The sequence below is a fragment of the Myotis yumanensis genome, unplaced genomic scaffold, assembly GCF_028538775.1.
Source record: "Myotis yumanensis isolate MYYU_CA2020_CCGP unplaced genomic scaffold, mMyoYum1.0.hap1 SCAF_12, whole genome shotgun sequence".
In the NCBI taxonomy this organism is placed as follows: Eukaryota; Metazoa; Chordata; class Mammalia; order Chiroptera; family Vespertilionidae; genus Myotis; species Myotis yumanensis.
The window spans coordinates 3,574,096-3,590,608 of NW_027223763.1; the positions used below are offsets into that span (position 1 = coordinate 3,574,096).

Sequence of the window (16,513 nt, forward strand, 5' to 3'; positions counted from 1 at the left end):
TACAACTTTGAAAACAGAAAAGACCAAACTTTTCAAATGTCAGTATCTGCCCTCTGGCGGGAAGACTGAGTGGAGGAAGCAGACGGCTGGCAGGGCGTGGCCTGGGAGGAGCGGTGCAGTGCTGGTCTGCAAGCACTCACTGCAGGGATCGGTCTGCCTACCGCCTGACAGTTTGGGCATAATGACCTCCAAAGTGCCTTCTGACTTAAAAATTTCCTATTTCTGAGTCACTCATTACTTGCTGACCTTAAGCTTTTTTTTTTTTAACCCATGAAATTGGCACCCTGGTGGCTAGGATAGGAGAGAACTTGCTGAGAAGCAGAACTGGACTGACAGTGACTGGGCCAAAGGCGTTCCCTAGACAACAGCACCCTCACTCCCTTCTGGACTTCAGTTTTTTTTTGGTTTTCCCTTTAATTACAAAGGCAGTACTGGTTTGTTGCAAATGTTTCAAATACTACAGAAGAGAATAAGATAAAAATCTTCCATAAATTTTTACCTGACGCTTGACAAAAGCTAAACCCAGAGGATGATGCTGTCGTGGTGGTGGCCGAGGTGCTACCAAACACAGAGCTTCCTTGTCCAAAGCCTGGGCTCTGCCCAAACGCAGGCGGGGTGCTCTGGCCGAACACCCCCGCGCCGGTGTTGGCAGAAGACTGGCCGAAAGAGAAAGAGATGGAGCTACTGGCGCTCGAAGAGGCACCAAAGACGTTCCCGTTGGTGGACGTGGAAGGGGAGGAGGCGGACTGCCCAAAGGCGGACCCGGAGCTGAAGCCAGGCTGACTGAAGGAGAAGCTGCTGGCGGGGCTGCTTGTCGACTGCCCGAAGGCCGGGGCCTGCCCGAAGGCCGTCTGCCCGAAGACCCCCGTGGCCGAGGTGCCAAAAGCTGGGCTGCCGAACCCCGAGCTGCTGGCCGGCGGCGTGGCGGTGGCTGTGCTGGCTGTGCTGGCCGTCTGCTGCCCAAATAGGCTCGGTGCGGTGCTGGCTGCCGCCTGCCCAAACACGGGGGTGGCCGAGGGGGTGGAGGCCGTGCTGCTGGTGAGCTGGCTGAAAGCGGAGCTAGAACTGGCAGCAGGTGGCTGAGTGAAGACAGAGGAACCAGAAGTGACAGTGCCAAACGCCACTGAGTCCACAGCGGGGCTTGGAGCAGCGCTGGAAGCAGCACTGGCGGTGGGGGGGGGACTTGGTGCTTCTGCGGTCACAGGGCCTGCACTCGGGGTTGGAGCTGCTGTGACAGCCGGCTGCCCAGGCACTGAAAGGGAGGGAAGAGAAGCTGGTTCTGTCTTGACGTCAGGGGCCCCAGTGGCTGCTGCTGCAGCCTCTGCAGAAGGTGCTGGGAGACTGGAACTCGGTGCCGTGGGGTCCAGGCTGCTGCCTGCGGGCGGGGCAGGAACAGGCTCCTTCTTCACGGGGTCGGGAGTTTGCAGAGGAGCCTGGGGAAGCGGCGCTGACGGCTGTGGCCCCAGAAGCGAGGCTGCTGATGCTGAGGCCTCAATGGTGCCGAGCTTCTCGGACGAAGATGGGAACGTCACCTCCTCTGTGCTTTTAGCAGAAGACACAGGTGGGGTGGGAGCAGATGCTGAACTGAGGAGGCCACCGAACGACAAGGTGGAGAATGATGTGGGAAGGGGAGTAGCAGTGGTGGCCGGTGGTGGGGCAGATGGGGGCGCTGTCCCACTCGTGGGCTGACTTCCAAATGAAAAGCCAGTCTTGCTGCCACTCAGAGATAACCCGCCAAAACCGATGACCCCCGAGGCGCCTGTGCCGGTGAGGGGCAGACTGCCGAAGACACCAGTGGAGGCACTGTTGGTGCTGGTGCTGGCTGCTGGTGCCACCGTGGTGGCGGTCACAGAGGAGGTCAAGGGAGGCTCCGCAGGCTTCCCCAGCGCGGCAGGGCCACCAAAGTTAAACCCCGAGGAGACGAGGGAAGTCTTGGCTGGTTGTGCGCTACTCAGGCTGGTGGAGGGAGCCTTACTGGCTGGCTTTGTGGAGTCATCTGCTTGGCCGACCCGCAGTCCTGAAAAACTCCCTAGAGTCTCGCCAGCCAGAGAAGTTGGAAAGAGGAGCTCCCCTGCCTTAGACGGCGCAGCTTCCAACTTGCTGGGAGGGGTGGAGAGAGCAATTCCAGGAGGGGCCGCAGGCCTGCTGCCTGGCGGAGCCGACTCTCCTGCGGGAGCACCGGCGGCTCCGGTGGTGTTGGGCGCTGCTGTCACTGTGGAGGGAGATGAGCTTTCGGGGATGGCCTCAGAGAAAGGTTTGCCTCCCCCACCAAACGGGAATGTGTCAGGCTGGTTGGACTCTTTAGCTGGGGGTGTTGCCCCTAGTAAGACAAAGAAATTAGGAGATGAATTGGATTTAGCAGAATCTGACCTGGCGCATCTCCGCTGACTATTTCTAAGCCAGCCTCTCTCCCCCTCGATGCAGTCAGGAACGGCTGGTCCCAACAGCAGCCTCCTTGAGTGGGGAGGACAGAACGATCCCTCCGTCTGAGCCATCTCACTGGGGTGAAAAGCACAACTATTCTTTTCATGACCATTAAATCACAACAAATACACCATATCTAGAATGCAAGAAGTTAACACATGCTCCCACAAGAGACATAAAAAGGCGTCTCCCCTTACTTTCCCACGTGTGCTTCCCTCGGGAACACCCCTGGCAGAGCTAGCTAAGGACCAGCCGGTTCTAAGGGAGAACAACACCACACGCACTGCAAATGCTCGAGGCAGAACTCGGCAGCAAGTAAAAGGTCAACACATCTGTCAGAACCCTGCCCGCGCCCAGGGGGACACACAGGTCATGCTGAGCAGCAGAGACGGTACCTTGTGTGGCAGCGAAGGTGGAAGACGGTGTTGGTGTGATTATCCCAAAATTAAAGCCGGTCCTGGGGAGTGGGAGAAGAGAGGTTAACAAGAAACCGCCCCAAGGCATACCCTTCAGCCTGACACTGTGTGATGCACTCACACAATCTCTCTCCAGGAACTTACAATCGCGCCGATACACAACAGAGGAAAAGCAACCTCTCAAAACCCACCCGAGTATCACAGAGCGTGTCAGGACAGCGCCACGCTACTCGGGGACACAATGGGGCGCCTAACATAGAGGCCACTGTCTCTGCGGTTCTGACACAACCCTTGGACCTGGGCGGGGAAAACTTGGTTCACAAACTTTTCTGACTCTTTCATGTCCTCTCTCTTTCTGTACTTCTCCTTTACACTGTGAGCAAAGACACCATAGCCAAAGAAAAGTCAGTCCAAGAATGAGCGAGAATAGACTATTCATTGTGATAAAAGCTCAAATAGCAAATTTAAATCAGTCTAGTTTTAAAATATAAGGAACCTCCCGGCCAGTGTGGTCCAGTGGTTGAGCACTGACCCATGAACCAGAAGGTCACAGTTTTTCCAGGTCAGCACACATGCTTGGGTTGCGGGCTCAATCCCCAGTGTGGGGTGTGCAGGAGGCAGCCGATCACTGATTCTCTCTCATCAGTGATGTTTCTATCTCTCTCCCTCTCTGAAAGCAATAAAAATATATTAAAAAAATATTAAAATATAAAGGACCAAGCACATCAAATGTAATAAGCAATGTAAGAATTTAGATTTTTTTTTTACCCATCATGGCCTTTGTCTAATGGACAAAGACCATTTAAAATGTTGTGTTAAACATTGTATCATATTTAAGAAAAACCCTTTTTCTCTGTCTCAACCTTGGTGAAGAAATTTTATATAAAGAGATAAGCCACTGACCCAATGACCCAACCTTTTCGGCTTATTTTAAAAATGGGAAGAAGAGCGTCAGTTCACGAGGTAAAGGTGAACAATTAGCGTTTAAAAGATGCACTAGTTCCTGGCACCAACCTACTTTGTAAAATCTGCTCCCAACTACCACTGGGAAGGATAGACATGATTCACCACGAAGAGAAAGTAATAGTGGCAGGTTTCACCTCAGCCGCACGGTCCCCACCTCCGTGGGGAGAGGATGCTTGGCAGCTTTCAGGGCTTCGGTGTGAGCACCCTCCCCCAGGTGAAGTCCTTGCCGCCTCTCAGAAGTTTAGCACGTTGGTCAGTAAAGCCAATCCCAAATCTCATCCCCAAATGGTGTCAGAATGAAGACAGCTCAGCGTGATAGACTAGGCCAGTGGTCGGCAAACTCATTAGTCAACAGAGCCAAATATCCACAGTACGACGATTGAAATTTCTTTTGAGAGCCAAATTTTTTAAACTTAAACTATATAGGTAGGTACACTGTTATTAACTTAATTAGGGTACTCCTAAGGCTTAGGAAGAGCCACACTCAAGGGGCCAAAGAGCCGCATGTGGCACACGAGCCGCAGTTTGCCGACCACGGGACTAGGCCAACCATGGAATTTGGCACAGACCTAAATAAAATGAGGCTCATCATGCAACAACACATGTACAGACTTGAATCGAAAAGGGGAAATAGATTCCTATCAGAACATCAAGCTAATATCATCAGCTGTATTACTGCAGTGATAAGAAGTCTGGGCTCATGGACATTTGATAAGCATCTTACTGATGGTAAGATTTGGGGAAGCTATCCAGTAAGTGACTTCCCACAAAATGTAAGTTTATTACTGACCCTGATGAAGAAAATGAGAAAGGCTTGCTGAACTGCCCGACAGAAGATGGGGTAGAAGTCACAGCGGTTTCTAGCTTGGTTGCCCCTGGCCCTGAAATCAGGAAAAAAAAGTAAGAACATTACAAAAGCCAGTTAGAAACATGGTTCCAGTTTGTAATTCTTGCAGCACCGGCTGTGTGGTGCACACAGAGCGGGCCCCAGGCCTGCAGGCCCAACAGGCACCCCATACAACCAAGGGGGCCCCTGGGCCTAAGTCACACTCAAGGTCTCAGACCTGGCCCTTTGGCTCTGTCAACGTTAAATCCAAACCAAGACCGCCACAATCTCCTTCCTAGGAAAGAGATCACAATAATTCTAGTGCAGTTAAAATGTAAAGCTTTAAAAGGAGCTTGATAATTACTGGAAAGTAATGTATACCGAAGGGAAGAAATCCAAAGGAAATGGGTTAGAGTAACTAAATGTCTCTGAGGAGTGACTTCATGTTACTTGTTTTCTCCTCCATTTCTGTATTTTCCATAGTAGTATTTTTGCATTTAACAAATCATAGCTTCCTTTTTTAAAGTTATGGAGGTAATAAGATGGCTGTAATACAGGGAAGCGCAGGAAGTTAATGCAATCTGTCACCCTCCCCACATTCACTCTCACTGCAACTACTTGTTAACAGTTGGGGTATTATCTTCAGTCTTTCCCAATTACTCTACTTTCAAAGGGGGAAGGGAAGAAGAAAATCACATTTTAAAAAGCCCAAACCAAACCAAACAATAAAAATGTAATACTTTCTAAGTGAGTACGGGGTAACTATCAGCGAAATTTTTTATCAATATAAAACAATGTGCTGTGGACACGGACACTCAATGCAGCGCTGCTTATCATCAGAAACCTCAGGAAGAACCTAACTCCCAGCAGAGCTGGTGACCATGCAGGAGGGAGAGCTGCAAACATGACCAGGATGCTTACTGTGCAGGGGAGGGGCGTGAAGGGGGAGAAACGGCCACCAATGACTATAGACAGGGTAGGCCTAATTTTGTTTAAAAAACCAACAATGAAGTAACCTCAGGAGATACATATCGAATCATTGAGGGTTATCATCTCTGGAATATGGAACTTAGCGGGCAGCTCTCACTTGCCACACTATCTATCTCCAATAGACTAGACTCTAGTAGATCTGAAATAGTTTCATAATCAGAAAAACAATAAAGGCATCTACATTTATTAATTAATATTTGCGGCCCGGTGCACGAAATTTGTGCACTTGGGGGGGGGGGGGGGGCGCATCCCTCAGCCCGGCCTGCGCCACCTCGCAGTCTGGGAGCCCTTGGGGGATATCCGACTGAAAGCCAGCAGCTGGACATCCTTAGTGCTGCCAGAGTCAGGAGAGGCTCCCGCCATCGCTGCTGCGCTTGCCAGCTGTGAGCCCAGCTTTTGGCTGAGCGGCGCTCCCTGTGTTGAGCATCTGTCTCCTGGTGGTCAGTGTTCGTCATAGCGACCAGTTGTTCTGCCATTTGGTTGATTTGCATATTAGCTTTTTACTATATAGGAAGAGAACTATTCTACTGAGGTTTCAGATATGCTTTTTTTTAAAGGAAATTTTTGGCAAATTCTTAAATAGTAGTTCTTAGGGAACCCCCTCTCTCCCAAAGTCCTATTCTTTTGATTATCCAGCAAGTGGATGCAGAATCAAACACCTAGCAATGAAAGGGTATCTCACAGTCACCACTCAGTGATCCCTCTCCAAAGCCCCTTTGCGTCATGCTAACTGCGTAAGACTTGCCTGAAGCAAGGGCCCTTAGAGTCCCTTCACTCTTCACTTGAGGAGTAAAAAAGCTCTCCATGAAGTTCTTGAAAGAAGTTAGGATAAATGATCTTACAAAATATTTTTCTAAGATATTAGAAATAGAAATTTCTTTTTTTTTTTAAATATATATTTTATTGATTTTTTACAGAGAGGAAGGGAGAGAGATAGAGAGTTAGAAACATCGATGAGAGAGAAACATCGATCAGCTGCCTCCTGCACATCCCCCACTGGGGATGTGCCCGCAACCCAGGTACATGCTCTTGACCGGAATCGAACCTGGGACCTTTCAGTCCGCAGGCCGACGCTCTATCCACTGAGCCAAACCGGTTTCGGCTAGAAAGAAATTTCTTAATTTGATTCAAAAGTTGTTGACAATTCTACTAAAATTCTCCTCTAACGTAAGGCTTTAGATCCTGGTCAAGAAGTGCTGCATACCTTCCTCTCGTGTGAGGCAGACTATAACAACTGTGGCCCTGCCTGAATCCACATTCTAGAATACAACTTTGGTAACACAACAATGGTTTTTCTGCTGAGTGTAAGGAACATTTAGTGAAGATAAACCCAATACCCAACAGAAAGCATGATGACAGAGTGTCAGGTGGGTGTATGACTGAGGGGACTGGAAAGCAGTCTGCTGGCGTGTGAAGCTCAGCATCTCTACCAGAATCAGCCTGAAGGCCCACTGGAGCAGAAGTCACACAGGCCACAGAAAGTGGGCGACAGAAAAGCAGCCAACAAAAGGGGGGCTGAGGCAGATCCCGTATTAAAGGTCAGTATACACAAAGCACACTCCTGCCTCACTTGGGCAAGCGGATGCCTGGTCCAAGACCTACGGTAAAACTAATTTTAGTAAATAATTATGCTTGAGTGAGTGTTGAAAGTACATGAAGTCAAAACATCTTTTAATATTGACATTACATCTACTTTCAACTCTCGCATTATAAGAGATCATTTTACTTTTATTTAACTGGCTATTGAACTGTCATTGTGAACTAAGAGTTTCTTATTCCTTTTAGAAGAAACTGAGTCCAATGTTCCGATCCACTCCTCTCTGAACTGATCATCCACAAGCAGGTGAAGACAAGGCTACAGCTCCTTTTTAGGAAAAACTTTTACAGGAAAGTTTCGCCTATTGCTCTCCAATTGCAGACGTGAGCAGACTGTGGAAGGCCCGCTGATGTCCTGGAGATCCTTCACCAGCCAAGGCCTTTCGAGTGTCTCTGCACTTGGCCTCCTGTGCTGACTGACTTTGTGATCTAGAACAGTGACCTGTGCTGGAGCAGTTCTTTCACCTTTATTTTAACTAAAACAAAAATGCAAACTGACCTGAAGCTTTATCACCGGATGACAATTGACCGGAGGCTGATGTGGGCCCAGGCAGCTTTAGGGAATTTATTAGCGATCCCTACAAGAGAACACAAGCAAAACGTACGTGTGAAACTGCTGACCATCCTTTGGAATAAAGGAACATGTAAAATGATAACATAGTTTAAATAAACAAGCATAAACCCATTTATTTAGTTTAACACTTTTTTTAGTTTCAAGGTAAGTCAATATTTTTAAGTGTCTGCCACATGTAAGATCATATCAGAGGATGGAATATTCATTCTTCAGTGATAAGAAAGCAGGGCCATGCCCGTCTATCTTGTGGCTATCTTCTCCGTGCCCAGCACAGTGCCTGGCACATAAACGACACTGGAGTATTTGGTAGACGAGTGAAAGCAGCAGTAAATGAATTAAATGAGTTCTGGTTCTCAAAAAATTTATAATGAAGTGAAAAAGCAAAACTGTTTGACTGGTATCCACCTCTAGGCAACGTTTCTTTACTCTTGTATGTTACGACTGATGCCTTGCCCTGTGTCCTCCAAGGTGAATGTGGAAACGTCCAGAAGAGGGATCAAATGCTAAACGCTTAAATGTCATTTAAGTCACAGCAGAGAAGGAACAGAGAGCCATGCCTGAGAACTCACAATCGGCAAGTTCTGGTGTTCAATCTCTAACACAACCTAATCCCACCGCCTCAGAGAGATGAGTGGCAGAGCACCCAGCTTCTCAGGGAAAGCTGCAGCCACAGCCTGACCTACCTTTCAGCCATCTTCTATTATTTAACTGCTGACAACATAACCTATTTTTGTAAGAGACAATGTTTACCAGGCAAAAGCCTGGAAGTAGACATAACAAACATCACAGGCTAGGCGAGCTCTGAAAGCCAGCATGCAGGAGAAAGCAAGAGACCCTCTCCCGCGGACACGAATCCTGAAAGGTATAACGAGAAAAGCATGACGGGAAGAAGTGGAAAGGCTTGGGTCCCAGCTCTGGTTCACATGAGCCTTGGCCTCTCCATTAGTGAAGCATAGCTAAACCCCTCTCCTGTCTACTGCATGGCCGTTGCGTGTGTTAACTAAGGTAATGTTAAATGAAAGTAACTGCAAATCCAAATACTCCATATAAATATAAAGCATTAAACTATGACCCACGATTGCTAGATGCAGACGGGCAAGTGGCCTATGAGATCATGTCAGGTCCTAACCAGCCTGCTACATCAAGACTGGATAAACTGTGGGGCAAGGACTTATGGTTCATGTAAAACAAAGTGAGGACTCCAAACAAGATTGTCTCAGTTACCCTGCGTGGCTGTAAACAAGGAAAACCAGCGACTTACCGGCTTGGCTTGGTTATTCGCAGCCCCGGGGGTCAGCACTGGGTGAGGGGTTTTGGCTGTGGAGTGTGACACCGGAGAACTGAAAAACATAAAGCCAGCGCTCAAGGGAAAGGCATGACTGGGGAAATCACACTCACCCTTGAGGCAAACTCCAGTCAGTAAATAATATCAGTTCTTTCCTATCACAGTATAGATGTCCGGACCCTAACCAAAGTCATTGACATTTTTCAGATTGGAGAATAAATCTTTAAATGAAATATGGGTCTTTAACATAAAAGTCAAAGCAGTAAACTTAACACTTATTTTCTTCCTGCAATCCTAAAACAAGTTCTAACTAGTCAGAAGAAGGTCTTTTTCTTACCTGGAGTGTGCGCCCTCTCCACCCACCCTACCACCCCGGCCCCAGCTGCAGACCATGTGGGCAATTCCTGCTCGTTTCCAAGCCTGAGAACACGTGCACGGGATCGGTGGCTCTGCTGCCACAAGTGGCTCGAAGGAGTTACCCTAAGGAGAGAGAGCTCGGCTTCTCACAGAAGCACCCAAGAGCCCAGTGCTCACCAGGCCGGCACACAAGAGAGCTGACTGTGCCACTGCTCCAGGTCCAACCCGCGCCTTTGCTACAGGATGGAAAGTGCACCCAGTATTTGCAGGAAGAGCTCTCACCATCTTTTGCTAGCCCTGAACTCGATATGCAGAAAACTGCTATTTCAACAATTGCTTAAGCGTTAACGTGAGAAAAAAATCAGCAGTTGAATGCAATCACAGATGAAAGCTCTATTGGTGGCTCTTGGGAGCAATTTTTAAAATCAAATTATCTGTTCTCAGTCCTGAGTGACTTTGGTTCGTACAGTGGTCGTAGCTATAGGATCTGGTCTGATTTTTCAGAACCCTCCCTAAAGTTAGGAGGATTCATTTCTTTCCATCCAAAAATCACCTTGGAGGCCCTGGCCGGGTAGCTCAGTTGGCAAGAGCGTCACCCCGATATGTCAAGGTTGAGGGTTTGATCCTCAGTCAGGGCACATACAAGAATCAATTCATGAATGCAAAAATAAGTCGAACAACAAATCAATGTTTCTCTCTCTCACTCTCTCAAATCAATAAAAATAAACAAATAAAAATTTAACTCGGAAGAGGAAAGACAAAACAAGCCCAGGCCTCGCAGAAAAAATGAACAATCTCACAAGCACCTGTCTCTGCTGGAAGCACAGGAACCTGCCCGCACCACCTTTTCACTGACAGGGAAGAGATGATGGGGTTCTTTACAATGCAACGAAACTCCCTTTGTTCTTCTACTGAAGACAAAAGCTACCAACGGTGTGTCTCTGAAGAAACACATTCCTGCTCCCCCAGCTATTCTAACAACCAGGGACACAGCTACAGCTCCCTCACCTCTGCGAGTCTCCAGCAGAGAAGAGGAATGTGTGAGTGAGGCCCTGGGACTGAGATCCCTGAGCAGACACAGCTGACTTGGGCAGAGAAGTGATTTGAGCTCAGGAGAACCACAAGGGAAATGAAAATCTTCCATGCGAACGCAGAGAAAAGCAAAAAAGAAACTAGCAATAAAAAACAGAAGCAGCAAGTTCATCCAATTTTGGAACATTTTTTTCAACCCCAATTTAGTGATGGCATGGTGGTATATTAAATCACGCATGAAACAGACCGAGCATAATTATTGTTCTATTTGCTTGTGAAAATGCTATACATCTCGTGAGTATCCTAAGTCCCCTACACACTGGGCCATGTGACAGCCCTGCAGAGAACTGCAGTTCAGTGCAACCAGCTAAGTCGATCCACCATGATCCAAGAGCAAGCAGAACACCACACACCACTGACAAAAATTAACTCAAAATGGATCAAAGACTAAGTGTAAGAGCTAAAATTATAAAACTTAGAAGAAAACCTAAGCCATTATTCCTAAACCATTATAACCTAAACCATTATAAAAACCTAAATCATTATAACCTGGGTTTAGGCAACAGTCTCTTAAATGTGATACCTAAACCACAAGGAAAACCAAAACCTAAAAAAAACCCCCACACCTAAATTTCATCAAAATTAAAAATTTACATTTCTAGGACTCTATCGAGAAAAAACCACCCAAAGAATGGGTGAACAGTGTTTGCAAACTACGTACCCAAGGGACCTGAATCTAGACTATGTAACAACTGAGAAAAGCAGCTCAGTGGGTGGGAGCACTGTCCTGGACACCAAAGGTTGCAGGTTTGATTTCTGGTCAGGCACATACCTAGGTTGCAGGTTCGATCCCCCATCGGGGTGTGTACAGGAAGCAACCAATAAATGTTTCTCTCTCTCAAATCAAGGAAGATATATTTCCTTGAGTCCTCACTAATTAAAAAAATGTGCATAGGATCTAAATAGACATTTCTCCAAAGAAGATACAAATGACCAATGAGCACACAAATAGATGTCCAACCTATGACTAATGACTAGTTATTAGTCATTAAGGAAATGCATATCAAAACCACAATGAGCCCTGGCCAGGTCGCTCAGTTTGTTGGAGCAGCGTCTGTCACACCAAAAGGTTGTGGGTTCAATTCCCATGAGGGAGGCATCGACCAATGTTTCTTTCTCTCCCTTTCTCTCTCTAAAATCAATAAAAACATTTAACCCTCCAGCGAGGATTAAAAGAAATAATAATAAAAGCCCCACAATGATAACATTTAATATGCACTAGGATGGCTATCATAAAAAAGATGGACAATGACAAATGCTGGTGAGGATGTGGGGAAATTGGAACCCTCGCCCATTGTTGTTGGGAATGTAAAAAGGTGCAGCCGCTTTGTGAAACAGTTTGAACTACGTTTAGCTCAAAAAGCTAAAAAGAAGTACCGCGTCATCTAGCAATTCCATAAAACATTATCCAAAATAACTAAAAGCAGGGGCTCACACGGATACTTGTACACCAATAGTCACTGTGGCATTATTCACAATAGCCAAGAGGGGGAAACACCCAAGTGTTCATCAACAGATGAATGGGAATATGCACACAATGGAGTATTATCCAGTCATAAAAGGCATGAAATTCTGACATATGCTACAACATGAATGAATCTTGAAAATTCAAGTGAAATGAGCCAGACACAAAAGGATTCCAATTAAATGAGGTTCCTACAATAGGCAAATTATTAGAGACAGGAAGTAGAATAGAGGCTACCAGGGATTGGACGGAAGGGGGAGTGAACAGTTATTGTTTAATGGAGACAGTTTCAGGGAGGGAGGGATGACAAAGCTCTGGAAATAAATAGTGGTGAGGGTCACACAACACTACCTGTACTTAATGTCAGTGGATTATACACTTAAAAATGGTTACGATGTCACTTCTGTTCCATGTATATTTTACTACTATAAAAACAGGAAAAGCTTCCTAACTGGTCTCGCTGTTTCTACCGTCCCCCATCCCAGTCCCTTTGATCTATTCTCAAGATAAGAACCAGCGCTTCCTGCTAAAACTGTAGGTCATATACAACTATTTGCATTTATCAAAGCTCATAAGAATTTTACAATTAGAAAAAGATGAATTTTACTGTTTGTAAATTATGCCTCAATATTAAAACACTGCTCAAGTTGTCATCCTTGCGGGCCATGCTAATCTTCTCTGTATCCTTCCAATTTTAGTATATGTGCTGTCAAACCTCAGAGGGAAGGCAGGGGAGGGTGGGGGGAGCGATCAACCAATGAACTCATATGTGTATATGCATAACCCACAGACAAAGACAACAGAGTGATGAAGGCCTGGGGTGGAGGGGTGGAGAGGGGAGAGGTCAATGGAAGAAAAAAGGGGACATATGTAATACTCTCAACAATAGAGATTAAAAAAACAACTGCTAAAGTTAAAAAAAAAAAGAAAAAAAGAAATCAGATCACTCACTGCTCAAAAAACATCCAATGTCAACCAGGTCCTGACCCAGCTTGCTAGCTGAACCAGGTCGTGAGCCCCACGCGCCTACCCTGCCCCTGCCCCTGCCCCCATCTCCAGGGCTCCTTTCTCCCTCCAGCCACCAGTGCCACCTGGCTCTTCCCTGAGCCGGCCAGACACACTCCCACCACAGGCCTGTACCGGAGCTGTTTCCGTAGGATATCTACGAGATCTGCTCTCTGGCCTTTTGATCTTCATCCAAATGTCAAGTGTCAAAAGCCACCGGAAGGCAAGACATTACAGAAGACAAAAAATCCAGCTTGAGGGGAAAGAAACTCGGTCTGGTATGTCTGAGACATTGTAGCCAGTAGCCGGGGGGAGAAACACCCGCCTGCCTTGACCACACTGTTTAAAACTGCAACCCAGCCCAGCCAACAGCCCTAACCCCCTTTCTACTGCTATTTTGTCCAGCAGACCGGCCACCATCTGAAACACGATGTACTAGTTTATTTCACATCTCAGTCTTTCTGTGACTAGGGCAGGGTGGGTTTTGGCAGTCTGTTCAGTTAAACTGCTGCTTTATCCCCAGCACCTAGAACAGTGTGCGGCATACAGAACACACTCATTATTTGTTGGGAGTAAAAAATGAGCACATGAACAACAAAATTCCTGAAAGGAATGATGTGTCTGGTGTGTGTTAGTAAAAACAAACAAACCAGCCAAACCTCCCACCTCATCCAGCCCCCCTTTCTTCCCTCCCCACTTCCTGCCGGGCCTCTGGCCACAAGGGGCCCTCTTCCAACTTCACTTCCAACTTCATTCCCAACACCGTCCTTGCCCAGATCTGCCGTCACACATTCCAACCTCGGTTCAGCACTCTTCTCTGCAGTCTTCGCCTGGAAACTTCTGGCCACTGTTTAACTTCCAGCTAAAACAGCGTTTCCCCACCAGCCTCGTCAGCCCCGACTCCACCAGCCCGCGCATGCCGTGCTTTCTCAGCAGCTGGTCCCTCTCCTTCTGAGCTCACTACACTGCAGTTAAATAACGCTGTGCAACTGGTGTGAAGTGGCTGTCTCCTTGCTAAAGTAAGTGCCACGAAAGCAGGGGCTGGTGTGACTTCCTCACTGCTGTGCCCTTCACACCCAGGGCAACATTGCAGTTGCCCCAGACTCTGCTGAACCAGGTGACTGAGCCCCACACGGGAGTCCGACAGCCCTGGGTTTGCTCCAGGTAAACCCTCTCCCTTAACACAGGGTGGTTAGTTAATGAATAAAAGTGGATGAAGCCGATGAACGTAAGAGGCCAAGGGCAGAAATAGATAAGCTCATCTACGGTTAATCTTCTATAAGATACTACTCTAAAAAAGTTAAATGCAAAATTAAATATTTAAAATACATCTAAGAACTACTGCTTCACAGAATCTGATAATGAATGCATTTTCCCCTGAAGCTTTTTTATTGGGGGAGGCGGTAAATACCAATCTCCACTTATTGATTATGCTCGGAGTGTTACCTGATAAGTGGTTTTTAAAAAGGAACTACACTCCAGGCACCATGCTGGGCAGACAAGTTAAATCACCGTACCAGAGTCCAACTCTGTGGGGAAAGGAAGGAAAAGTTTCTTCAAGATTCCTTTTGAACTTTTGTGTCTATTTTTCTTAAATCAGAAAAAGGCAAACTCAGAACTGCTCTTCTAACAAAGCCCTTTTCTCAGATCAGCTCAGCTGACCCATTCAAGGGAAACAAAGCCTGAGAAAAGGCAAATGAAGTCACCAAGAGCCAGTTCTCATCCCTGGTTAGCGGCTACCATGTCTCAGAAACCCCCACTTCATTTCTTTCCCCTTTAGCCACTTAGCCATTCGGTGGCTTTTCTTTGCCTTCCTTATGAGGAATCTGGCGACAATCCCCAAACTCAATGCACATTTTTTCCCTTGAGAAGTTCGCAACAACCACAAATGTCATCTTGGTCTAACCAGCATACCAAAGCGTCAAGGTCACTACAAGATACAATGTGGGTAGGCTTGTTTTTGGCTTTAGTACAGCCCAAGATAATGAAGAAATTCCTGGGACAGACTGTGTTGATAAATGGACCAATTGGAAAAGAGAAGGCCACTGGACTAGGGAGGCAGGGCCACTTGGTAAAACCAAAACTGACCGGGGAGCAGACCCGGTGGGGGAGAGAGCGGGCACCATGTGGGAGAAACACAGGGTCTGTGGCTGCTCTTCCTGCCGCTGGACTAACCATGGGCACCCGACACTAATCCCCCGATGACACTGGTCATCACGATCCCGACATCCCACCCGAGGAAAGTCCTTCAACTCTTTCCTTTGCCACTGGGGAGGCTGGGCTGGACCACCGAGTTCACAGCGACAATACACGCAGAGCAACGGCAGAAGGCAGACTCTGAACTGTGCTGCCAGGACTGTGCACGGGAGCCAGCGCCATGAATTCTAAACAGATCCAGAGGAAAGAGAAGCAAGCCCCAGCAGCAGCGATGACCCAGCCCTCAAATACAGCAGAGAAGAGAAGCTGCGAGTCTCCAAGCAGAGCTGCTGCCTTTTAAGACTGTTTGGTTTTTGTTCTTTTCATACAAAAGGCAGAAGAAACTAGAAAGAACAGCAATGCCTGAGAGAGGAGACGAGGGAGGAGACTGTCAATCTCAAGATCACCATTGAGTTTGCAGAATCAAGTCTCCATGAGAACTGAAGCATCAACTCTGGAACCCCGAGACTATAAAAAATACCTATGTAAAAAACCAAGTCCCACCCCCGACTCCATAGCCCTCCTGTGCAGCACACGCAGACGCACACATGGCACAGGCTTAGAGGCTCATGAGGGACCTGTCACTGGCAAGTTGAAGAGGACAATCTCCTGAAAACCCAGTTGTGTATCCAAGATTAGCAGTCCACCCCTCTTAGACCCTGAGGCTCTAGGAAAACAGTCACCCAGTGCGGGCAGCAATGCTGCTCCCTGCAGGCAGTCCCCGATATTACAAGTAATTCACTGGCTGATGCACACACGCTACAAAGGCGTAACATACCCCATCGCTGTAGATGAAGGGTTATTCTTCAATTCCTGCACATTTACCACTTGAGGGACAGTCTTCAAAGTTGATTCGGTCAAAGTACTCACAGCTATTGAAACAGAGAACAGAGAGGCATATTAATCGCAATGAGGGATCAAAAAGTCTAGCCCTACATAAACCATCAGGACAGAAACCCAAGCAGATTGCAATCCTATTAGAGAAAGGACAGCTACTCTAGGCAGCTCTGCAGCGCTGTGTTCAGTGAACACCTAGCCTCCATTCATAAAGATTATGAGGTGAAGATGCATGCAATTTAGTCAAATGCCCTAGTTCAGGGAAAAAGAATTCCCTGGGCAGATTTTAGAGAGCAGAGCTGAGATTGCCTGCCACGCTGTGTGCTCACCTTGGAAAAGGGCAGAAAGAGCTGGAGCAATAGCATGATTCAGACTAAGGATTTTTCCACCCTCCATTCTTTCATTCAACCATTCTTTCACATGCGGTTTTTATTGCCAGACTGTTAGGTGCTGGGAATACCAAAAATGTCTGACATAGAGTTTC

General features: G+C 47.2%; 1 protein-coding gene and 1 pseudogene across 2 annotated transcripts in view; both read right to left on the reverse strand.

Annotated features, from left to right (window-relative positions):
* NUP214 (nucleoporin 214) overlaps positions 1–16,513 on the reverse strand; it is a 78,923-nt gene that overhangs the window by 25,027 nt on the left and 37,383 nt on the right. For both annotated transcript variants that reach the window (XM_070430429.1, XM_070430428.1), the window contains exons 24-29: positions 15,971–16,064; positions 9,054–9,132; positions 7,718–7,796; positions 4,597–4,687; positions 2,820–2,881; positions 500–2,320 (exon numbers count right to left, since the gene is read on the reverse strand). In XM_070430429.1, the coding sequence (XP_070286530.1) occupies positions 500–2,320; positions 2,820–2,881; positions 4,597–4,687; positions 7,718–7,796; positions 9,054–9,132; positions 15,971–16,064 (2,226 nt within the window). The remainder of the gene's footprint in view (positions 1–499; positions 2,321–2,819; positions 2,882–4,596; positions 4,688–7,717; positions 7,797–9,053; positions 9,133–15,970; positions 16,065–16,513) is intronic.
* Positions 12,616–12,709, reverse strand: LOC139021396 (U6 spliceosomal RNA; annotated as a pseudogene).